This window comes from Caenorhabditis remanei, chromosome X (assembly GCF_010183535.1).
Source record: "Caenorhabditis remanei strain PX506 chromosome X, whole genome shotgun sequence".
Classification (NCBI taxonomy): Eukaryota; Metazoa; Nematoda; class Chromadorea; order Rhabditida; family Rhabditidae; genus Caenorhabditis; species Caenorhabditis remanei.
In genome coordinates this window covers 11,342,996-11,365,693 of record NC_071333.1, presented here as the reverse complement: position 1 = coordinate 11,365,693, position 22,698 = coordinate 11,342,996, and the positions used below count along the sequence as shown (strand labels likewise).

The window sequence follows — 22,698 nt, the reverse complement described above, 5'->3', positions numbered from 1 at the left end:
ATTTTCACCAATCTAATTTCTATATGGTTTCTCTCATTCTAATTGTCATCCAATTAATATCTATATCAACTGATCTCGTGCTTATGTTTCATATTACACCCAGATTTTGTCACTTCTGATCCACAATGCGTTCTTTTTGCTAATCTGATTTATTCATTTTGTGAAAAGTCAACAACTCACTAGTCAATCAGCCGTTACGTGGATCTTTATATGATTAAAATGAAATTTATAAGAGAGAGATAAAGCAACAATAAATCCACAGCCGCAAAATAGTTTCCAGATTTTCGGATAGATTTTTCAGATCGTCTACCGGGTTTTAGTTTTTTTTTTCAACGTAGCCACTGATATAGGACTTCGAACACAACAGAAACAAAATTTCACATACGTTTTGATAAATACCTTCCTCCCGCCTAATTTTCACAAAGCACAAGTCTTTGAGATGTTCTGATTTTCATCGAACACATCAAACTTGACTTTGGCTATTCTCCAATGAGCGTTTCACACACCGAGGCATTTACTCAACGAATTAGATCCCTCACTTCTGTACAATGAAGATGCCATTGTTATTAAAAAATAAACTCACGTGCTTTCCGAAATCATACATACTCTCTTTCTCTCAAAGATTTTTCCCGTTTATGTCTAATTTTACTTTTTTCCGGACATCAACGGGAAGAAGCGCGTCCGGAGAAACAAAATTGAGAGGAATCCTTCTTGTGTACGAGCACCAAAACAGTGAACTAAATGCGGCAATGATTGTAATTTTGCTCGTCGTCGTATTGTATGTTAATATTCCATTAGCACTCTAAAAATGATATTTTTTCAAAGTTATTTCAGGATTCTTGTCGCCCTGTTTATTCGATTCGAGAAAACAATTTGCCGTCGTCATCATTGCGTGATCGGGCGCTTTGACATTGTCGGTGACAGTGCAGAATTGATTAACTACCATCAAGTAAATGGTGATCCTTACAATATTAATGAAGCATCAGTTTAAGTCTGTGTCTTGTTTCTATTGCAGTCATTTTTGGCCGGAACACGCTCGCATATATTCACCAATGTAAGTTACGCTTTGTTTTTCACGTTGTAAATGTATCCCAGTGTAAATGTCTCACGGAACATAATTTTTGTTGAAGTTTTTCATTACTTGCCGTTTTCATCCGGTCGACTCTCTTAACTGTTTTATTCCCAAGGCACAGAACCTTTCAGGTCTGTTTACAACTTTCTATCAAATTACAGACAACTTGATCGGAAAGGGCACACCAAGAAGCTGTTCTTTTGTCATTGTTATGAGACAGAATCTTGCATCCGTTTCAATTTTGATTAAATATTAAAAACTAGTGAATATCTAGTTCCGAGTTGATTTTTTCTTCTTTTCTTCTTATATAATTTTTGTCATCATTATTTTGATATCCACGCAAAGGGCAATTCGGTTTCAACAGGGATTAACATTTGGCTCCTTCGAAACTCATGTGACTAATAAGTCGTAACCTAAGCAATACCAAAAGTCCAAAAAACTTATACATTCTGTAATCTAAGAAAGCAGGAAGAAGAGACAAATTAGTAAAATACAAGTAGCTCAACGTTGCGTTTCGCGCTTTTCATAACATATAAAATGATAAAAGTGTATTGTCTTCCTATGTGAAGAAACATCAAATAACTATGGAATTTTTCGAAGTAAAATAAAGATATGATGAATAATATACACAACGCTTCGAACTTTTCAAAACAATTTGGCGTGTTCAAGAGTTCAAATTCAAGAGTTTCGTCTATTTCTGTTTTTGCAGAAGATACCTTCAGCGTTTCCCATGGTCTCCCTATCAATTAGATATAGTGCTTTATGTTTTCTTCTGGTGGATTTTGTTACACATTGTCTGGTCTTTTCGGCTTCCAAACTTTTTTCTCACTTCCTTCGGTTTTTATCAGTTTTCCCCAATTTTCACTTTGAGACTTCCTGTATATAGCTGAACTTCTTCATTTCCAATTTCCATCTGAAGAACATCTGTCCAAACTCTCCTCTCAACCTTTTTTGCTCCGTTCAGTATCGAACAACAAACATCTGCGTGGAGGACGAGAGATAATTACTCTCCGGGAGGTGGCAAAGAGGAAAGGAGACGGTTTCTTGCTCCGCCCACCGCTCTCTCATTCTAGAATATCTGTCACCCTTGATACTCTCTGTCACTCCCAAATTTAGTGATACAGTCTTATGGTCATAATGATCCTATTCAAACTTGTTTTAATTCTCTCCTTCTTAGGAAGTCCAATCAAAGGATCCATCGGAAAACCAAAGGTAAGAACAGATACTTGAAATCTCGACAAAAACGAAATAAATCTTCACAAAATCAGACATATGTTTTCATGTAATCATTTTCAGTCGGACCACCTCACCACTGAAAAGTCACCGATCGTCCACACTAATCTCGAGCATTTTCTGTACATGGTCGAAAATTCGGAAATCAGTATGGATCAAAAGGACGTCGAAGTGCTCAAAGCCATGGTTTCAACTCCGCCAACTCCAAAGCATCGGGAATTGCTTACTCAGTACCTGATCTTTGTCACTGTCATCGTGTAAGTTGATTCTCAGTACTAGTAATTCAGAATCTTTATATGTCTTTTTCCAGCACTGTCGTCGTCGTTTTCCTCTACACCAAACGTCTTCTTCAGGAAATCCGTCTTCTCAAAGTCAATCGCAAGCAAAACACCAAGCTCAGCGAACTTCCATTCCTCCGCTGGTTCAAGAGACAACGCAATGACAATTTGGACTCCGGAATGAATGTCGCCTATGTCAACTCCATCTACCAAGACGTTTAAATGTTTTGTTCCTGCACCAAGACAGCTTCCTATTGATATCCACTGTTTTCTTTTATCCCCAGCGTTCATTGTTCAAATTCCCTCTATCCCATTCTACTGTACCAACACACTTGATTCCGTTCCTCCCTTCTGAGATGATATATTCTTCCCGAAAAGTTTTTCAACCCAGTTTTTACCTTTTGATATCTCCCTGTTCATCTCCCGCTCACTTTGTTTCTCTCCCACTTTGTGAGAGTGCCTACATCTTGTTCCATTTTGCTAAATCCGCCAATAAATAAGATCACAATGAATTTCAAAAACTTTGAAATTTCCAAAACAGGGAATTTCTAAATTCGGGAGCAATGATCAATTTGTAAGCGGACGGGGATTCTTTTCAAGGTGTCTACTTTTCTAGTGCACGGACTACCTAGAAAACCTGAACGTCTTCGAAAATCTCTATTCTGATTGGTTCTGCACATTACAAACAAAACTGTCAGTGACTAACAGGTCTCATGTGAAATTGAAACAGCCAACCTTCTGGAAACATCATGATAAAAGAAAGACGTTTGGTAGTTTTTCGGATAGAGCGTTTTGCGGGGGTGTATATCAAAATATCTACTCTCTCTCTCTGTAACTGTAATACTCAGCGTAGGCGTAGTTTTCGATTTTTCTTAAAATATTGGAAATTCGTCCACTACAACAAAGTGACATCACATTTAAGATGACAAATGGGACAAAGTACTGTCATGTATCCTTCTGAAAACTTAAAGAATAAAAGCAGGACATACTTCAAAAAGAAAACTTTAGACAAACACTTTTGGATTTCCGTGACATGAAAATTTAAAATTCCTCTCCGTTTTTGATTGAGTTTTCACTTTCCCTTCATATTTTATATAGTTTTAATTTTCTTTAGCTTGTAGTTAGCTTTAGTTTATAGTTTGGTTTTAGCTGATGTTAATATGCTCATCAAGATCGGACAATAAGCTACCGATATTTTACAACCTGTTTTTGATGCGCAGATGCAAAGACGACCAGATGTGATCATAGCAATAAGCAACTCGAAACAAGTGTAACTACATTCTAGATTAGTGAATATAGTTTGATCTCTGATCACGTGAACGATTGCTCCGACTGTTCTCCGATTATAAAGTTTCATCATCTTCTGTTGCTGTTTCTTATAGCTTTTTTCCCAAAATAATTGATTTTTTCCTATTATCTTACAACTTTGACAGTGAAATTATTTGAGAAACGATGATCAGAAACCTCGTGATAGCACGAACCCAATGTTTTGAATCTGATAGTCTTCTTCTAACAAATCGTATACTATTTCCAAGACACGAGGGCTCCCAAAATTCGTTTTAGAATTTTTCCATTAAAAAGTCGTATAAAAACTCGCTGGTTTACAGTTTGACCACCGCAAAATTGCTTAATCCTTCAGAATATCTCTATTCGAGTGCTGGAGATGAAGCTCCACATCACTCTAGTCATCTTCTTCATGATGACGAATTCAGTACAGTGTCTGCACAGAGATTCCTATGCGGTGAGTGATTGAGTTTTTTTTTTGTTAAGAGACAATGTCTCGCTCAAGCCACCAGGCCATGATACACATAAACCAAAGTGATCCGTTTTGGCTGATTTTTTGATATGTTAGTACCCTAGGAATTCTAAGAATTTTATACCATACCAGATTAGGCTCCGCCCCCTTTGACCTACCGAAACGATCGATTGAAGTTGAAAAATGAAAATTTTTCTTTCGAAAGATAGGATCAAAATCTTTTTAGAAACGGATTGCCAGTTTTATTTTGTGCATTTTATAAGAAAACTACTTTTTTCTAGCCCTCCTGCATCATATAGAAAAAATCACTTTTTTGAAAATTTTCTCATTTTTTTCATGTTTTTTGGATTTTTCGGTAGGTCGAAGTACTGTGGTCCGAAGTAAATTTATGATGGGAAGATACATATTTGTGTTGGCTATTTGAAAATATAAAGACTTTCCCCAGAATCCACTGTCTAGGTGAGTTCTGATCAAAAAAGTGACAAAATTTGATGCATTTCAACGTACCCCCCTCCATGGTAAAAAACGGCTGGGTGACGAAAATCGAAAATATCTCTGATTCAAATTATTCGAAGCTAGATTAATGCTCACACCACTTTTCAGACAATTCTGACCATGTTTCAGTGAGTTACAGACCCCTCCTCCATTTTTTCGACTCAAAAAGTTTGAGCTCTTGTAACTTTCCAGATTATTACTCAAAATTTTAGAAACTTTGGGAAAACATTGGAACATACTTCAAAAACACAAAGAAATATATAAATGTCAAATTTTGTCGTTTTGTTCAACTTTCGTTTCATTTCATATCAGATAGCTTCATGGGTCTACGATAGGGAGGTATTCTGGCGCATAAAATTCCAACATTCTTTTTTGTAATCAACTTTTAACTATTTATTTGTGTTTTCGAATTATATTCCACTATTTTCCCAAAATTTCTAAAATTTTGAGTAATAATCTGGAAAGTTACAAGAGCTCAAACTTTTTGAGTCGAAAAAATGGAGGAGGGGTCTGTAACTCACTGAAACATGGTCAGAATTGTCTGAAAAGTGGTGTGAGCATTAATCTAGCTTCGAATAATTTGAATCAGAGATATTTTCGATTTTCGTCACCCAGCCGTTTTTTACCATGGAGGGGGGTACGTTGAAATGCATCAAATTTTGTCACTTTTTTGATCAGAACTCACCTAGACAGTGGATTCTGGGGAAAGTCTTTATATTTTCAAATAGCCAACACAAATATGTATCTTCCCATCATAAATTTACTTCGGACCACAGTACTTCGACCTACCGAAAAATCCAAAAAACATGAAAAAAATGAGAAAATTTTCAAAAAAGTGATTTTTTCTATATGATGCAGGAGAGCTAAAAAAAAGTAGTTATCTTATAAAATGCACAAAATAAAACTGGCAATCCGTTTCTAAAAAGATTTTGATCCTATCTTTCGAAAGAAAAATTTTCATTTTTCAACTTCAATCGATCGTTTCGGTAGGTCAAAGGGGGCGGAGCCTAATCTGGTATGGTATAAAATTCTTAGAATTTCTAGGGTACTAACATATCAAAAAATCAGCCAAAACGGATCACTTTGGTTTATGTGTATCATGGCCTGTGGGCCTATGCTCGAGCTAGTCAGAGATTGTCTCTTAAATCTTAGTTTCTATTTTAAAACTTCAGGAATTCGAAGCGAACGCCTCCATGTTTCCAACAAATTCCGACGGATTGCCGCCTAGCACCCCTCTTGAAACAAAGCAAGAAAATCGCTCCTATAATAACTACCGCATTGGACTCGATGTCGCTGGACCAAAAGAAGACACCCACAAGACAGTTCGTATCCCAATAACTGCCAGATCAAGTCCTGGCAAAGTCTACTATGATGAGTTCGATAATGAGACGTCGCAAAAAAACAAATACGCCATCTTCATCATTGGTTTCATAGTATTTATGCTGTGAGTTGTCTTGAACAGAAGATGATGTGGTGACACACATGATCTATTTTATCTCTTCGATTAATACAAAAATAGTGATTTTAGAATTCTCTTCGTCATTCTCAGCAACATCAACAGCAGTAGCTTCCGTCTTGCAACTACCGAGAAACACCGTCACATTGATATGGTGGTGGACACGGGACTAGAGTCAATTGTTGTCTTGGATATCCCAAACAACGAAATCAACACTTCAAGGGCATTCTTCATTCCTGGCTTCAGAAACCAACTCAGTGTTGTCCGTGAAGATTCTCAAGAAATTGACTTCTAAACGATTTTGATATGAACCACCGCTGTGATTTATATATATTGTATATTTTGCAATACATTCTTGACGTTGTTTCAACTAGCTTTCATTTTCCAATTCTCTCGTTTTTTTTCAAAATATTCTCATCCATATTTGATAAACTTCAATTTACTAAACCTAAATAACATTTGACGGTTGGATCAGTTTTCTATGTAGATATAAGAATATGCCTTATTTTCTCAGTTGGCATACTGTACTACTTGCAGAATACTGTAACTTGTTTTATTTTTTGTATGCGCTCACAGAAGTGGACACCTTATCAAAAATTGCATAATGCTCCTATTTTTCTCCTTTTTTTTCACATTTTTCATTGTTGAAGATTGATACTCTCTTCTTCTGCACTTTATCATTGTTTCTCCGAGTTCCATGAAAAATATTCTGGACGCAATTGTTTGTTCAGGAAATAGCGATGGAAATCAAAAAAAAAAAGACGGTCACTCAGGAAAACGATGGAGGAATAGAAGGAAACGCAATATATCTCTTGGAGAGACGCAGCCGCTTATAACAGCTAACGGAAAGAATGAACAATATTCCCTCCGCTGAACTAGGAAGACAACTCTCTTTGACATTCAAAAACCATAACACAACGAGCCATTTCACCTCTCCCACTTGTCCAACTCCAACTTTTTTCGACCTGTTCGAAATGGATAACAGCACGTAAGGATTTCATTTTGAATCATTCCAAATCTGGGTGGTCAATATAACTTTCCATTTTTCTTTCTGAAAACTTTATTACACCTTTGTAAGTTTCAGAAACATTACTGGTTGTCATGGAAAGAGTATATGCATAAGAGGGGGTAAATTTACGACCTTGTGCGACACGCAAAAAAGTCCTCGAGGCCGGGCGGAGCCTGAGCCCCCCTGGTGTATATCTGCATACCACTTCAATTCTTGTTTCTAGCAACATGACGCCGGTCGTAATGGTCTCACCGAATGCAAAACCGGAAGAAAAGGTTGACGTAAAGCTTCTTGTCTTCGGAATAGCCTCTTTCTTCTTGTAAGTGATGCATTTGATAATACCATTCGATCACTAACCCCCTAATTATTTTCAGTTCCATTTACTTCGCCGTCGTTTTCTACCGTCGTTACGTCTGGGGCCTCAGATGGTGCGATTCGTTCGCCTTGACTCAACGTCATGTGCCACGCATCGAGATCGCCAATCGTACTCACCGCGATGAGGACATCGAGTCGGCACCGAGGAAGGCAACCGTCGTCAGATTCAAAGTCGACGGAAAGGTTTTGGGAGACGACGAATAATTCAATTGTCATAATATGGAAAACTGATCTTAAAAGCTGTGAAAATAAACAAATGGTGCCGACTCTACATCGATCGTTTTCCTGTTTTAATGAATGTGAAAAAAGGAATAGACACGTACAAACGATTCGTGGCGTTTGACTTTCCTTTTACCGTCTTTTGAAATGATAAGTGTCTGATATTGACATCATCTCTTCTGTGGGAGGGATAATGGGAAAATAAATTTCTTGGAAACTTTATCAAGAAACCAAGTTTTCAGACACGAATCAATCAGTTTTTCCCTGTTAGTATGTTCGGAAAAAAGAAACACGCAACTAAAAGAAGAATGTTTGATCTTTTCTGTGCTTTGCTTTCCACACGTCACAAAGTTTTGAAGTTTCTGGAATACAAAACTGAAATTTTAGAAAAAAAAAGGGAATCTAAGTAACCGGCGCATCCGTAGTGACAGCTTTGCGTTGTGAGTGTGCAAAAGGGGTTCTATTAAGCCGTCTGTCTTTTAGTGTATGAGAAGGTGTACCTGTGTAGTTGACAGCCAACTAGATCCCTCTCTAAAAATATATCTCTATGTATATTCGTAGGGATTGATCGAGTCGGTTTGTTTACTACTTTTCAAAGGTAACTGAAAAAATTTGAATTTCCGTCCTTGATGTTAGAAGGTACTCGGACATGGTTTTTGTGTCAAATGCTTTTCATAGAAAACAACCTTGAAGAGTAATAACATTGACAATGTATCTCAAAACATTGCACTTTGGTTCCTTGCTACTTGTTCAAAAATCGAACGATCTCATCGACGTCACTCAACCTTTAACGTTTTTTTTTTCAATTTTGGGAAGAAGAGCGAGTTATGGTTTCCTGAACATGAGAGTCGCCTTTCAAATGCGAACCATTCTTCAGATTTTTTGAATTGGAATCGGGGCCAACCCAGCCGCTTGTAGTTTTTGTGTTTTCCTTTGTTCTCTCAAAATATATAGTCTGATCGGCAAATGCTCCAGATGATCATTTTTGTAATATGATATGCCGCGACCCGGTTTCGCGCGAAATCAATTAGAGTTGTTCGAAGTTGTTTATAATATCTTTTACGACCGTTCTGAGTTGAGTCGGCAATTCCTTTCTTGTAACAATGATCCGAGTTGTTTATAGCACCTCAAAAACGCGATAAAGCCGACAATCTCCGCTCATCAACAGATCGTAAACAGAAATGAGCAGATGGTCAGGCAGATGTGCATATGCAACTTTTTTCGACAGTATCCGTAGAAAAAACGAAAGGGGTCGAAAAAAGAAAAGGCACCTGCGCTCGTTTTCCAACTTTTTTGATAGTTTTCTGTGGATGGCAGATGGTTTCTATAGATCCTTTCCAGAAAGAACTTTAGTTCCAAGTAGTGAATTATAACAGGGGTTTGGACGGTACGAACTCATAACCGAGTATCAAAAGATAATCTCAGAGGTCGTGATGCGTAATCAATTCCCTTCTAGAACTTCGAAATTTCTTCGGATTTCTCTGATTTCGCAATTTCTCAATTCAGTGCTCCTACCGTACCCCTTTTTTATTTTTGATTCAAACATCTGAATCCTACATCAAAACAACATTCGAACAGTTGAGCAGCAGACAATCGGTTAGAAATCTGTTTATGGCAAATTTCGAAATCCGACAGACATGGCACAAATATGTTTACGATGATTTTGATTTCTTGTGACCTACTGTACCCATAAAAAGTGTGCGAGTCTCTAACAAGTAAACATCTGTGCCGCCAGGCACCGACTGGAACCTTTTAAGTAAGGCCGATCGAGAGGGGGACACTTCTAATTTTTCGTCACGTTGTCTAGACTTCTATCACATGTCCTCCATACTTCTTCTTTCCCTTCTTCTTGTTTCAAAAAGAAGAATAACATGTGTTCGGACAAAAACAATACCTATTTTCATTCCATATTTTCTGTGGAAAACGGAAAATGCCTTTTCGTCTTTTCGCGATGTTTTCTTTCCACAAAAATGAAAATCAGAGAAGTTTCCGATTTGGGACAGTTCCCACCTCTGAGTTAAACATGTAGACCGTCTTATTGATTTTGAAGGTGATAGTAAAATTGATGCTCTCAAATTTGAAATGAAAGTGATTGACAGACGCATCTCTTTTCGTTCCAACGGCCATAAAAAAGTGTGGCGTGCTGCTGATAAAGCGCAAAAAGAACATTATCTAATTGAAAATTTCGAAAAGATTAAAGTTATAGTGGTTATCAATAAATATTTTATGACAGGCGTTTCTGTTTGGTCAACCACCAATTCCCTTCTGGGCAGAACCAGACCATACCATTGGTATGCAATCTTATCAGAAAGGCACATCTTATCGAAAATGTTACGATTTAAGAACCCGCTTCATTCCTGCCCATTCCCTCCCAACCGACAATGATTTTGACTGGTTTTTTAGTTTACACTCGTCCTGTAATATGCTTTCTTTTCATTTCATCAAAAATCGTTCCCGACGAGCCCGAGCTCAAATCAGTTTCTTCCTCTTTCGCACTCTTTTCACCCGCAGATGTTTTCAAATTTCCCTCGCTCTTTTGCCTCTCTTACTCTTACATTGTTTCTATCTCCAAAAAACTGGGTCCGCCCATCGAACCTCGTTTACGCTTTAAAAGCGGAGAGCATACAATTTTCAATTATTTCAGTCATGATCTTCTCAAAATCAACTGCCGTCGCCTACCTCATGCTTGTCGTCGGAGTCGCTGCATTCGACCACGATGCGAATCCACCGGTAAGTTACAGAAAATATCCCGTTCAAGCTAAAAAAGTCTCATAAAACATTTTTACAGGCGTTCGATGAGCCACTGAACCTAAAACCTCCAAGCGACTTCGACAGCTGGAAATTGAAGCCAGACAACGAAACTACCACAATCACCCCACAAAGCCGCTTGACGAACTTCGAGATTATCTGCTGCTTTCTGACCTTTGCTTTCATCGTTTTCCTCTTTGTATTGGCTTGTCACTGGAACGAATACATCATCAAGAAGAGAATAATACGCAGCAGACACCGTCGCCTCGCATACCTCGCTCAGCTCGAAAAAGCGAAAGCCGTTCCTGCCCCAAAAGTTGAAGATGTTTAATGATAAATTCTGCTGATTTTTCGTTAATAGGCTTTTTATTCTCTTCACCATTGAATTTATATAACATACTTTGATAATTCTGAAAATAAATGTAAAATGAGAGATCAAGATTTTTTCAGTTGATTTAAGGTGCGGGGAGAAACATCCTATTTCAGAGAGAATGAATTTCAGAGCGAAGTACTTTTTCCTTTTTGTTCCAATTTTTTATTTCCGAAGTGCTGGGTAATAGTGTTCCGAGGTAACTTTCGCATTTCAACATATACCGTTGATGTTTTCAAATTTCCGCTCTTTAGGATTTTATCAGTACTTGGAATTCTTATCAAATTTCAGTTTATACTAAAATCCCCCTTCTCAAAGCATTCAATCAATTCTCACATTCTTTTCATTAGAATAAGGGGGCGGAGTTTAGAATAACAATCGGAATCTGGGAAGAAGCTCCGCCCACTAGGACACCCTAACCTCTCCAGCAGTCATACTTGTATACCAATCCACAAGCATACGACAGCTACTGTTCATCAAAAGCTTCTCTCGTTCATCAATGACCTACTCGTACACCAACCCACCGGTAAGTTTTTCCCTCTAGTTTTCAGTTTCTCATAATCTCCGAGATAATTTTTACTTAGAGTCTCATTAACCTTATTTCAGGCCTTCAAAGACCTCGTCCGTCTCCTTCCACCAACATCGAAGGTGACCATCGTGGAAACTGATGTCCCACTGTCCTACAAGATCTTTGAAATCTTGATCTCTCTTGGAGTCTTCGTCGTTGCATTTTGCCTGGTTGCACTCGTCATGTACCTCTGCACTCGCCCGGCAACATCTTTTCTCGGACGTATCTTCTTCTGGGACCACGTCGAGGAAGCTGTTGAGCCGGCAGCTGCCAACGCCAACGAGCAATTCGTTCAAATCGTCTTGAATGACGACGTCGAGGGAACTCATCAGCCACCACCAACCGCTTGAATCATTCGAAGACTCCGATCCCTGTTGATAATTTAACATAACCTCTGTATTGTATATCATAACCTCTGTATTGTATATCATAACCTCTATATTGTATCTCATAACTGTATCGATCTTATTATATATTCCCTATTCAATAAACAGGACGGAAAAGAAAAACAGTGGAAGTTTTTTCAGATGTGCCACAGAGCCGAGCGGAAGAGGGAAATGGGGGGAGCGGGAGGAGGGTGGGGGCGATGATCTCAGGAGGTTACTGTAGTTTTGCGCGAGGGGCGAGAAGAGAAAGGGGAAAGAGCGGGTAAATGTCATGAGAGTGGTGCAGGTCGACTGATTTAGCGCACGTTTGGAAAGAATTGCTCGTTCGACTATTAATGTGGATATCGATTGCTTGTTCGGAAACGAATGTAGAGACAAGTTTTGACCGTCGAAAAGTTTTGACCGGTCGAAAAGAAGAAAAAGGTATGATGGAGGGTAATGGTTCCATCTGACAACTTGGTCGGGATGGGAGTTACATTTGCATTTTTTTAAGGTTTTTCTGAACCGGTGCGGGATCTTGAACTGCAGGAGCCTGCAAAAAAGTTTTGTACGACGCCTGAACCCCAACGTTTTTCTGGATTCTTCTTAGTGTATGTACGTGTGTGTGCAGAAATGTATTCCCATACCTCAACATGTGACATTTTGTTCTGCAAAAAGGCGACGTACAAGAAAATCCCATTGAGAAAGAAATCCATGGAGAATCCCATTCTGAGAAAAAACACATTTTAGGTATCCTTGGAAACATTAGAAGCACCTCGTGAAGTGCGCCTCGCTGACGAAAAATTTTCCATTCAAATTTGCATTTTTTCCAACATACATTCGACTCGTCTTCTACCTTTGGTTCGATTCAAGCAATGCGGATTTCAACTCGCCCGAATCTGGATCAAACGAGAGGTATTCACCGTTCAACAAACACCCGTGTTGAGGTGGAGCAGGAATCTACTCTGAAACTCCGATTCAAAATCTATCAAGTGTTACTCGTGCTGATTGCTCTTTCCATGGTCTATTACTGGCACAAAAGTCTCACACTCCCAAAGAAGGGCTTGACTGAATTCGAGACAAACATCGAGGAGGATACTGGATTCTTCAATCACCTCGTCAAGAAGATGGCAAAACAAGCCACTCTCTATTTCGTCGTCTTCATCACGGAGCCCCTGAATCTCTCACTCATCATGATGTGCTTGTTTAGTCGAATCGTTCTGTGAGTTCCTTTCCAACACATCAGGTAATATCAGGTCTTTTCAGTAACTTCGTGGCCTTCAACTTGACCATCGCTTATCGAGAATTTGTCTGGGGATACGAAATCGACGAGAGCTACTTTGTCCCACTGATCCCATCCAGTCCAGTTGTTGATGTTTGAAACCTTTTAGAGTACAACCATCTGGTTTACTTCAAAGAAAGCTTCCGACATTGTTTTTGAATAAACTTGTTAACAAAAAACTACCGTACACTTGTTATTCACTAGCACATGACCTTTCCGAAAGGGAAAGAGAAGGGGGCGGCGCTTTTGAAGGATTTTGTTTTGGACTGAAACGAAGTATTGCGAAATACCCATTTCTTCATTGGTAGACAAAAAACAACAAGTGTCATGTGAGTAGAAAAACATCTGTAGACATCAAAGACGAAAGTAGTAATGATTGGTCGGCTACTCCAGCCAACGGTGTACTGTATGTACCTTGGATTGAAAAAAGAAATAGCATATATAGGTTTCATTTGGATACTTAAGAGTACGTGTAATAACTTATAGAAACAAAAATATAAATTAATATCCTGGTGGGGTTCTTGGGGTTGGGCAATGGTTGCAGTCTCCGTTTGGTCCCTTGGATCCGAGCCCTCCTGGTTGTCCTCCCTCTCCCTTGTGTCCTGGACGTCCCTTTCTTCCGGCATCTCCATTTGGTCCTTGTGGTCCTGGAATAGTGTTTCCACGACGTCCTTTTGGTCCTTGTTCTCCCTTGCGTCCTTGGGCTCCTGGGGCTCCTGGGGCTCCTTGTGGTCCGTTGATCTGAAAAAAGTGGATATTGGATGAATCTAGAGCATCTTTCTGAAATTTTGAACTTACATCAATAACACGTCCGTCCTCTCCTCTCTTTCCTGGTGGTCCTTGTGGGCCTTGTTCTCCATCAAGTCCAGTTGGTCCGATCATTCCTGGCTCTCCGCGTCTTCCGTCGATTCCAGCGAGTCCTGGCGATCCTCTTGGTCCAGTTGGTCCCTTCTTTCCGGCTGGTCCCATAAGTCCCTGTGGTCCTGGTGGGCAGATAACACATGGCTCGCTCTGGAGTCCATCAGATGGAGCAACTCCTCCGTCCTTTCCGTTTTGAGCATCAGATCCAGCGGATCCGTCCTTTCCGTCGTGTCCGTCATCTCCTGGTGGTCCTGGTGGTCCAGCCTTTCCTTGTTGGCAAGTGCAGCATTGTGGAGCTGGTTCAGCGTTGACAACTGGTCCATATCCATTGTTGGATGGTTGCTCATATCCTCCGTGAGATGGAGATGGGGCTGGAGCATTGTATGGTTGCTCAGTAGCTGGGGCTCCGTAGTTTTCTCCGTTTCCGGCACCTCCTCCTCCAGTTCCACTGTCTGGAATCCATTGTCCGAAGAGCCATCCTCTCTTGACACGGTTTTGTCCTCCGGTAGCGTACAAGTTCATCATCATGTCACGGGACCGGAGCTTAAATTATTCAATAATTCTCAGATTTTTGAAAAAAGATATTACCTTGCAGTAGTTGGTCTCCAATTCAATTTCTTGTTGAAGAGATTGGATAGAAGTGAAGAGCATTGGCAAGACGATGATTGCCGAGAAGACAGCAATAGTTGCAACAGCACATGCCGAATAAACGACAGCGCGCATGTGGCTGAACATTTATTTAGTTAATATCAGAAAACAAAAATCAAAAAAAAAGCTCACCGATGCTGATCAGTGTCCTTTCCTTCCATGTTGACCAAATGGATGATTATTGCTAATCAAAAGAAGTCTTATATAATCATAAGAACCGGTTTCCAAAAAGGCGGGGCATCTAAAAACTCGAAATTCGTTGCGTGGAAATATGCAAATTCCTCCGATTTGCCACTCCCAGATGATAACGGTGATTTTTCATAAGTTGCTTGTGACGTCAAAAGAGATATGAGTGAAGACGCGGAAGCAGCGGGATGTATTAGATATTATCTGCGAGAGAGGCACAGATCTAACGGTGATTGGCATTTTCACAGTTCCGTCAATTTTTTCTTCCGAGTTGTGAAGTTTTCTTCTTGCAGACACCGACACCATTAAGATTCCTGACTTTAGGAAAAGTAGATATCACTGGGTATATAACCAGGGTTTTTATGTATATTCTCAGAGATTTCGTTGACAATTTTATTGTTGGAAAGATTAAGTGGATTAAATAATTCAGAATATTAAATATTGATTGATTAACTGGGTCTCCAGGGTCTTGATTGGAGTGAAGCCCACTCAAAAGCACTTCCGATGGACGATGGAGGGTCCGGTTTCCTCATATTCTTCCCGGCTGATCCACATTGAATCAAAGGAAGTCAGTGAGGACAAAATCGACCCTCCGCACCATACGGAGTATTTCCGTTCAGCGGTGGCGATGACTTTCACCTTTGTTGATCTGAAAAGAAATGAAATAGAATTGACAAAAAAGGGATAATGAACTTACGAAGGGACGAGGGATTTCACTTCTTTCTCGATACGATTTTCTATGTTTTTGAACATTGTCGTTTCTCCAGAAAGCACGATGTTGGCGTCCAAGTCTCTGCGGATATCGATGTCGCACGCCTTGATGGAGTTGACGCAGGTCTCATGGATTCCAAGGTCCTATTTTCCCAAGAAGCTCGGCTGAAAAGAGACAAATTAATGATAGGATTGTTTCGATAGAAAGTACCTGGAAGAGAGCCTCTGGGCAGCGGAAACGCTCATTTCCGATGGTGATGAGCTGACCATCAGGAAGCTCGTAAGACTTCTCGAGGGATGTTGAACGAGCCGCTTTCTCCATCTCCACGTCGAATTCGAGAGCGACGTAGCAGAGCTTCTCCTTGATGTCACGGACGATTTCACGTTCGGCGGTGGTTGTGAACGAGTAACCACGCTCGGTGAGAATCTTCATGAAGTAGTCGGTGAGATCACGTCCAGCAAGATCGAGACGACGGATAGCGTGTGGGAGGGCGTATCCTTCGTAAACCGGAACGGTGTGGGTGACACCATCTCCGGAGTCAAGAACGATTCCGGTGATACGTCCAGAAGCGTAGAGGGAGAGGACAGCTTGGATGGCGACGTACATGGCTGGAGCATCGAAGCCTTCAAACATGATCTTAGCCATGCGTTCAGGGTTGGACTTCGGGTTGAGTGGAGCTTCAGTGAGGAGAACTGCATGGTCTTCTGGAGCAACACGGAGCTCATTGTAGAAGGTGTGGTGCCAGATCTTCTCCATGTCATCCCAGTTGGTGATGATTCCGTGCTCGATCGGATACTTGAGAGTCAAGATGCCTCTCTTCGCCTCGTCTCCAACGTACGAATCCTTGTGACCGATTCCGATCATGATTCCTTGGTGACGTGGGCGTCCAACGATGGATGGAAAGACGGCACGTGGAGCATCTTCTCCGGCGAAACCGGCCTGAAAATGAATTCTTTACAATATATGTGTTCATAAGTGGAAGCCTCTGAATTTAGTATCAAAAATGTATAGAACCTGCACGTTTTTTTTCTGCCTCCTAATGTCCCTCGTATGACTCATCAGTCAAAACATTAACCTTGCACATTCCGGATCCGTTGTCGACGACAAGAGCAACGAGTTCATCATGTTCGGACATTATGAATTGAAATAAATACAGAGGGAACGTTCCAGTGAGAAGGAAAACGGGTGAGAATGAATTTCAATCTGCCCGAATTGTTTTTTTTTTGTTTTTTTTTGTGGGCGGAGTCATGATAATAAATTTCTGGAAATAGAATATTCAAGCTCCGCCCAGATTTGAGGAAAAGACAATGCAAGATGAGAGGGTCCAGGAATAGTAAGAATCACTCATGCTTTTTCCCTTACAATCGGGTACCGGTTGCCAATAGAGCGCGAATGACCCGCAAGCGCTAAATTCAAATTATGAAGGGATGTATGAATATATAATGTGCAATATTTCAATTTTAACAATAGATTTACAGTTTTTTTTTTCAGAAAAAATCGAAAATATGATAATAGATTTTTCAGAGTGTTTTCAGAATGTTTTCAGGCTGTAATTGTTCATGAACCATTTTAAGCTATATTTCTGGTTTTTTTAGTTGTAGAATTTATGAAATTATTTCAGAATCAAGTATTTCGAACGTATTTCTCTATTTCTCGTAATTTATCTGTTAGCTTTTTTGCCCGATTATCGAAATTTTAAGCATGTTATCACTCACAGCGAAATTTCCAATATTTTTGTTTATCTCACAACGGACGATTTCACCGAATTTCGTATTTTCTGTAGTTTGTTCTTTGAAAATCAGATGTTTAGATAAGATTCTCATAATAAACTGAACATTTTGTAAGTCTTTCATGTTTTGACTCTAGTTGTCACAATGTATAATATAGTTTACATAAACAGGCTATATTGCTCAATACTTTATTTGAAAAGATCGGGAATGCGCAAATTGTTCCATAATAATGTACACAAAATCATTTAAGATTTTCAAACATTTGTGCTTGTGGAGTTTCCAGCAGCAGAAATCATTCTTTTCTTCCTTCCATTTCCATAAGGATCGTAGAATGGTTGAGCATGTCCGCAGGTTGAGCATGCTGGTGGCTGATAGCAAGTTGTGCATGGAGCTGGTGTCACAATGACAACCGGTTGAGTGTTACAGGTATTGCATGGTGGTGGTGGTTGGTTGCATGTGGTACATGGGCAGGCAGCTTGTTGAGGGCATGGCTCTTGTTCGACAGATCCTCCGGCGCACTATAATAATGTTTAGATAAGAACACTTGAACAATCTCTGGTTGTAATTTGAAACTTACTCCTGATCCACAGCTGCATTGTCTCGATCTTGTGATAGATCCACCAGATCCGCAGGTTACAGAGCATGCCGACCAGGAAGACCACTGGAACAAAATAAAAATTGTTGGAAAAGTTGGTCTCAACTAGTTCTCACCGCAGTCCAAGTGCAGCACGGTTGAGCATTGCACGCTTGCGATTCGGCAGCAGCTCCGACACATTGGCAGGTTGAGCATCCATTATTGCAAACACGGCTTCTCGTCATTGTACCACCACCGCAACTGGCACTGCAATTTGATAAATGCCGATATGAGAGATTGGCCAAAAAATAAACAAAAAGAGAAACTTTTTGCAGATGAAACTGACCTGCAAGCACTCCAAGATCCCCAGGCTCCCCATTGTGGTTGAGTTGGTTGAGGATCATAAAGAACACACGGTCTGGATTCAGTTGTAGATCCACCTTGACAGTTTCCAGATGGACAGAGACGAGTTCGAGTTTGGACAGGCGCTGAAAAATGTTTGGTTCCAAGTGTGGTTGGATTATATCTCACTTCCAAATGCAGCAGAACAGGAAGACCATTCAGTCCAAGCACTCCATTGCCCTTGTTCGGCACAAACGTTGCAACCGCTCGGATTTGCTTGAACTCCCGTCCCAATTGCATAAGAGAGAGTACCTGGAGAGGAAATTTCAGTTGGGTATGTTTTGAATTCATTAATCAAAGTAAAACTGAAATTCAAGAAAATTGTAGAATTCCTGAAAGCTTACCTTGAATGAGAGATAAAGTCAGAAGAAAAGAGAACATCTTCAGTTAGCTATAGGCAATTGAACTTCTGTCCGATGGCAATCCACGGCTCTTCTCTACCTTAAATATTATTTAGTTTAGCAAATATTACCTGTCAATCGGGAAACAGTCGCTCGAAATGTATATTTGCTTCTTCTTGAAAAAAAGCAAACGCCCTCGGCTAGTAGTTGACGAAATAGATATACGTTCGTCAGGGCAGTGAGAGACTTCCCGATATGCCAATTATAGAGACTAAAGCTAAAAGGAAGTCTGCCAAAAGTCATAAATCCTACGATTCAAAACGGCATTCGCATTACGAAAAGCACTCCGCATGCTGATTTTTTGCTCACTGTGGAAGCCATGAAAATGTACCTAAAAATATTGGTTGGTCGCTACGTGAACTCCGCCGTGAGCAAACAAATAAGAAAAAACTAGACTCATCAAGATCAATCAGCTATCGCTGAGTCATTCGCAGTTCTTGAAAAGTTGAAAATTCCAGCTATTTCCGATATTCACCCCATTTCCCTCTTGACCCTCCCAATTACTCACTGATACAATAGTGATCCACCTTTAGAATAAACTTGTAAATCCGTTTTGAAGTTCGACCAGATTTATTATTAGCGCATAAAAGCTAAGCAACACAATGACAAGCGTAGTGTGAGCCCAGCTCTTATCAACTTGTAACAGTCTTTGAAAAAGTTAATCACACAACAAATTTTGATTAGACATGAGAATTAAACTTTGATAGAACGCTCTTTTTTGAATTGGTATACATAGTCATATTTAGCACTTAATCGAAAATTTACAAGCTAGCATCGGAGGAAATCAATTCTGTCTCTTCTTGATCTCAATGACGTCCAATATTGGCTGTCTCTTTGTTTTGTATCTTCTTTGTAATTCACGAATCTCTTCTTCCATTTCTGAATCTAAACTTTCTTTTCTTCTTATCAATTCGTCCAGTGTAATGTTTCGCAGCTGTAAAACGTCACTTTTTTCTTAGTTATTCTTTCCAAACAATGACTTACGAATTCAAAATCTCCGTCGACAACGGCGCGTTGGAACCTATTCTCATACTCCATTTCTGTGTTCACTGAAAATTTATTTTCTTTCTCATTCACTTCATTTTATAGTCTTACTCATATTGTAAGAAGCATCTTTATAACTGCTGTCACTCGTTCCGATCTGGAAGTTGGGACCTGTTCCGTCTTGTGGAAATGGTTTATTTTTAGAAGGATCCAAAGCACTAGCTGTGTGACCTGGTGGTTGAACTCGTGGTTGTCCACCATTTTTGGATGAGCCTGAAAAGATAACAGTAAAACTCTTCATCTGTTTTTTTCCGCCTTGTGAGTCATTATTCAACAAAAACAATATTCGATTGTTTTTGTTTATATTTGAAAACAGCTATTTCGAAATTTCTCGAAAAGAGAAAAAAAGACTCACTATATGCAGACTTTGGAATTTCTCCTCCGATTCTCAAGCTTTCCATCTGGCTTCGTAGACTTTGAGCAGTCACATAGTTATCTGAAGAGTAGGATTGAATCGATAGCTTAGTTAATCTCTGTTTCGTAGCCTAGAATTTATACGACATCGTGTCGTCGCCTAGTACGACGGAGCCTTTTGAAATGGAAGCACGTTAACAAAGCGGAGAGGACCTTGACTCCCCTTTTCTCACAAAATCAATGCACCTGTTTTTTCTATTTTTGTAATTACTTTTCATGTGAATACGCTAGGATAAGAAACAAAGGAAAGACTTCATGCATGTGATATGTAGTTTTAGCATCTGATGTAGTGTTTCTATTTTTGCACTTTTATGATTCCATATTCTATCCCAGTCCGTTCAACATCCGGTTTTACAGCAATTGTGTATTTTTAAAACGTTTTCGATATGGAATCATCTCTACGTATATCTGAACATCGTTTTCAATTTTATTCTACTTTGATACTTTGTTTCAATATTTTCCATCAGATTTGTTTCATGTGATTCTATATAGCAGTTACTACATGGCTTCTTTTGGAAAAGTAGTATACCTTTGTGTTGGACCAGTGTTGCATCCCCTCCGTCAATCATCGTCGACATTCCTTCACTTAGCAACGTGGCATCAGGTCCACTGGCTGTCTAGAAATATTTTACATAAAAAGCTTCTTTTTGCTTTCATACTGACCAGAGGGACTTGTCCAAGTGCTGCTTTTTCCTGTGCATCTTGAATCATTGATTGTAGAATGTCACACCCTGGCGCGTTTTCTATGAAGGTGTGCTGAAATAAGTTATGTTTTTCATCATCCGATTGTTTTATATCTAACCTCGCACAGCCTGAGAGCTGTTTTCCGTTCCTCCGGTTTTTTAATTAAACAACATCTTATAAAGTCATTGAATTCTGCAGACCATTCTTCTGGTTTTTTGAATGTCGGCGGAGGCTTTGTAGGGATCATGAAAATTGCACGCATCGGATGAATGTCAGAATACGGAGGACGTCCTTCTGCCATCTCAATTGCCGTTATTCCTAATGACCATATATCCGCTTTTGTGTCGTAACCGATTTCTTCAATGACTTCTGGTGCCATCCAGAAAGGAGTTCCAATAACTGTGTTTCTTTTTGCCATTGTATCAGTAAGTTGTCCAGCTACTCCAAAATCAGCTAACTTTGCTATTCCATCGGTATTCAGAAGAATATTTCCGGCCTGTAACTCAAGGTATTATTAATTTAGAGAATTATTGTTTATTGCTACCTTAATATCTCTATGAATCTTCTTCAAATCGTGCAAATACTGTAATCCTTTGAGTGTGTCACGTAAAACGGCACTTATTTCCATTTCGGATAAAGGTTTCCTCCTGGCACGCATAATATCAGAGATCGAACCTGCTCCACAATACTCCATCACGATCTGAAAATTCTTTTAGATTTAATTTTTTAGTTTTACTAGCAAAATCTGTTACGTGCTCAAATGACTAAATTATCCACACTCTGTTTTTCTTATCCTGTAAAACACGTAGGCTAACTCAAACTTTGTTGGATCTTTTAGACATGCACTCAAAAAAATTGTATACAAAATTTTCCGATTTGTTTCTGTAAGCACTACTATTTTCAAATAAAAGCTCACCCAGAGATCCGAATTCTTGAAATACGATCCATAGTACTTCACAACATATTTACTTTTACATTGTTGCATTATACTTATTTCCTTGATGATTTCTTGTAGATCAGTGTCAACCGGAACTTTTTTGATAGCCAGCACATGACCAGATTCTTTGTGAATTGCTTTGTGGACACTTCCATATGATCTGGAAATCTCATTTTTTGGTTATTCAATTTCCGGTCAAGCTTCTTTAGAAAAAAAATGAAATTGAATAACAAACCCTTCTCCCAATTTCCCAACAATATCGAAAACTTCCTCTGGTGGTTTGTTGAGAGCCGACGAATCCAATTTGAACCCATCGCTAAAACAAAAGAGAATGTTTATTTTGGAGACTCAAGTTTTTTGTGTCAATTTGTTAGTACAAACCTAAAGCCCTCCTCCGAGTTTCGCCGGGAGCTGTCGGTGGACGGAGGCATTGGGACCCTGAAAGTTGAAAATTGAAACTTTTGAGTAAGAAAAATGATGAAACAGAAAAAAAGAAACGCTATGAAATAGTTGTAAACTGATCGGAGTCCGGTGAGTAGAGAAATGAACACCCAATAGATATGAGAAAGTAGTGAAGAGCAGATGTTGTCCGTTGGATTGAAGAGAAGAACTAGGGACAAGATAATCGAAGAAGAAAAAAGAAAAAGAAGAAAGAAGATAAAACCTATCCTTGAGGACACATTAGTCGCATTTTTCTCTGCGCCCTCCTGGTTTTCCGTAATCCTTCATTGTTCAATTAGAACGTCAACAGTGCATGTATGGTCATATTCTGAGTAGAAAAAGAGGGTGAGAAGAGAGGCGAGAGAATCGATTCAGACGATGTACGGAAGGCGAGAAGAAGACGGAGGTTATCCACATGTGGCCACCAATCGGCCACAA

The 22,698-nt window shown here is 39.6% G+C and overlaps 11 protein-coding genes across 11 annotated transcripts; 7 read left to right on the top strand and 4 right to left on the bottom strand.

Annotated features, from left to right (window-relative positions):
• Positions 1-2,200: 2,200 nt before the first annotated feature.
• Positions 2,201-2,805, top strand: GCK72_024245 (uncharacterized protein; the record flags this gene model as incomplete). Its single annotated transcript, XM_003118039.2, has 3 exons — positions 2,201-2,284; positions 2,369-2,562; positions 2,616-2,805. 3 exons carry the CDS (start codon positions 2,201-2,203, stop codon positions 2,803-2,805), a joined length of 468 nt encoding a protein of 155 aa, XP_003118087.2.
• A 1,441-nt stretch (positions 2,806-4,246) lies between these two features.
• GCK72_024244 (uncharacterized protein) lies at positions 4,247-6,585 on the top strand (the record flags this gene model as incomplete). Its single annotated transcript, XM_003117520.2, has 3 exons — positions 4,247-4,324; positions 6,007-6,278; positions 6,363-6,585. The coding sequence occupies 3 exons, from the start codon at positions 4,247-4,249 to the stop codon at positions 6,583-6,585; spliced, it is 573 nt and encodes a 190-aa protein (XP_003117568.2).
• A 941-nt stretch (positions 6,586-7,526) lies between these two features.
• GCK72_024243 (uncharacterized protein) lies at positions 7,527-7,878 on the top strand (the record flags this gene model as incomplete). Its single annotated transcript, XM_003117645.2, has 2 exons — positions 7,527-7,618; positions 7,674-7,878. 2 exons carry the CDS (start codon positions 7,527-7,529, stop codon positions 7,876-7,878), a joined length of 297 nt encoding a protein of 98 aa, XP_003117693.2.
• A 2,661-nt stretch (positions 7,879-10,539) lies between these two features.
• Positions 10,540-10,972, top strand: GCK72_024242 (uncharacterized protein; the record flags this gene model as incomplete). Its single annotated transcript, XM_003117690.2, has 2 exons — positions 10,540-10,623; positions 10,682-10,972. 2 exons carry the CDS (start codon positions 10,540-10,542, stop codon positions 10,970-10,972), a joined length of 375 nt encoding a protein of 124 aa, XP_003117738.2.
• A 538-nt stretch (positions 10,973-11,510) lies between these two features.
• GCK72_024241 (uncharacterized protein) lies at positions 11,511-11,929 on the top strand (the record flags this gene model as incomplete). The annotated part of the gene is made up of 2 exons (XM_003117640.2): positions 11,511-11,537; positions 11,618-11,929. 2 exons carry the CDS (start codon positions 11,511-11,513, stop codon positions 11,927-11,929), a joined length of 339 nt encoding a protein of 112 aa, XP_003117688.2.
• Positions 11,930-12,819: 890 nt separating this feature from the next.
• GCK72_024240 (uncharacterized protein) lies at positions 12,820-13,325 on the top strand (the record flags this gene model as incomplete). Its single annotated transcript, XM_003117603.2, has 2 exons — positions 12,820-13,166; positions 13,211-13,325. The coding sequence occupies 2 exons, from the start codon at positions 12,820-12,822 to the stop codon at positions 13,323-13,325; spliced, it is 462 nt and encodes a 153-aa protein (XP_003117651.2).
• A 402-nt stretch (positions 13,326-13,727) lies between these two features.
• Positions 13,728-14,896, bottom strand: GCK72_024239 (uncharacterized protein; the record flags this gene model as incomplete). Its single annotated transcript, XM_003117492.2, has 4 exons — positions 13,728-13,967; positions 14,025-14,630; positions 14,676-14,814; positions 14,868-14,896. 4 exons carry the CDS (start codon positions 14,894-14,896, stop codon positions 13,728-13,730), a joined length of 1,014 nt encoding a protein of 337 aa, XP_003117540.2.
• A 514-nt stretch (positions 14,897-15,410) lies between these two features.
• Positions 15,411-16,768, bottom strand: GCK72_024238 (uncharacterized protein; the record flags this gene model as incomplete). The annotated part of the gene is made up of 4 exons (XM_053735789.1): positions 15,411-15,570; positions 15,619-15,776; positions 15,844-16,572; positions 16,709-16,768. The coding sequence occupies 4 exons, from the start codon at positions 16,766-16,768 to the stop codon at positions 15,411-15,413; spliced, it is 1,107 nt and encodes a 368-aa protein (XP_053579355.1).
• Positions 15,609-18,560, top strand: GCK72_024237 (uncharacterized protein; the record flags this gene model as incomplete). Its single annotated transcript, XM_053735788.1, has 4 exons — positions 15,609-15,773; positions 15,823-15,912; positions 15,973-16,479; positions 18,393-18,560. The coding sequence occupies 4 exons, from the start codon at positions 15,609-15,611 to the stop codon at positions 18,558-18,560; spliced, it is 930 nt and encodes a 309-aa protein (XP_053579354.1).
• On the bottom strand, positions 17,618-18,720 carry GCK72_024236 (uncharacterized protein; the record flags this gene model as incomplete). The annotated part of the gene is made up of 6 exons (XM_003118273.2): positions 17,618-17,881; positions 17,941-18,024; positions 18,075-18,204; positions 18,284-18,425; positions 18,469-18,591; positions 18,684-18,720. 6 exons carry the CDS (start codon positions 18,718-18,720, stop codon positions 17,618-17,620), a joined length of 780 nt encoding a protein of 259 aa, XP_003118321.1.
• An 804-nt stretch (positions 18,721-19,524) lies between these two features.
• On the bottom strand, positions 19,525-22,250 carry GCK72_024235 (uncharacterized protein; the record flags this gene model as incomplete). The annotated part of the gene is made up of 11 exons (XM_003118170.2): positions 19,525-19,674; positions 19,725-19,789; positions 19,836-19,997; positions 20,140-20,220; positions 20,728-20,815; positions 20,862-20,954; positions 21,001-21,378; positions 21,427-21,582; positions 21,799-21,979; positions 22,055-22,135; positions 22,201-22,250. 11 exons carry the CDS (start codon positions 22,248-22,250, stop codon positions 19,525-19,527), a joined length of 1,485 nt encoding a protein of 494 aa, XP_003118218.2.
• Between the last annotated feature and the right edge of the window lie 448 nt (positions 22,251-22,698).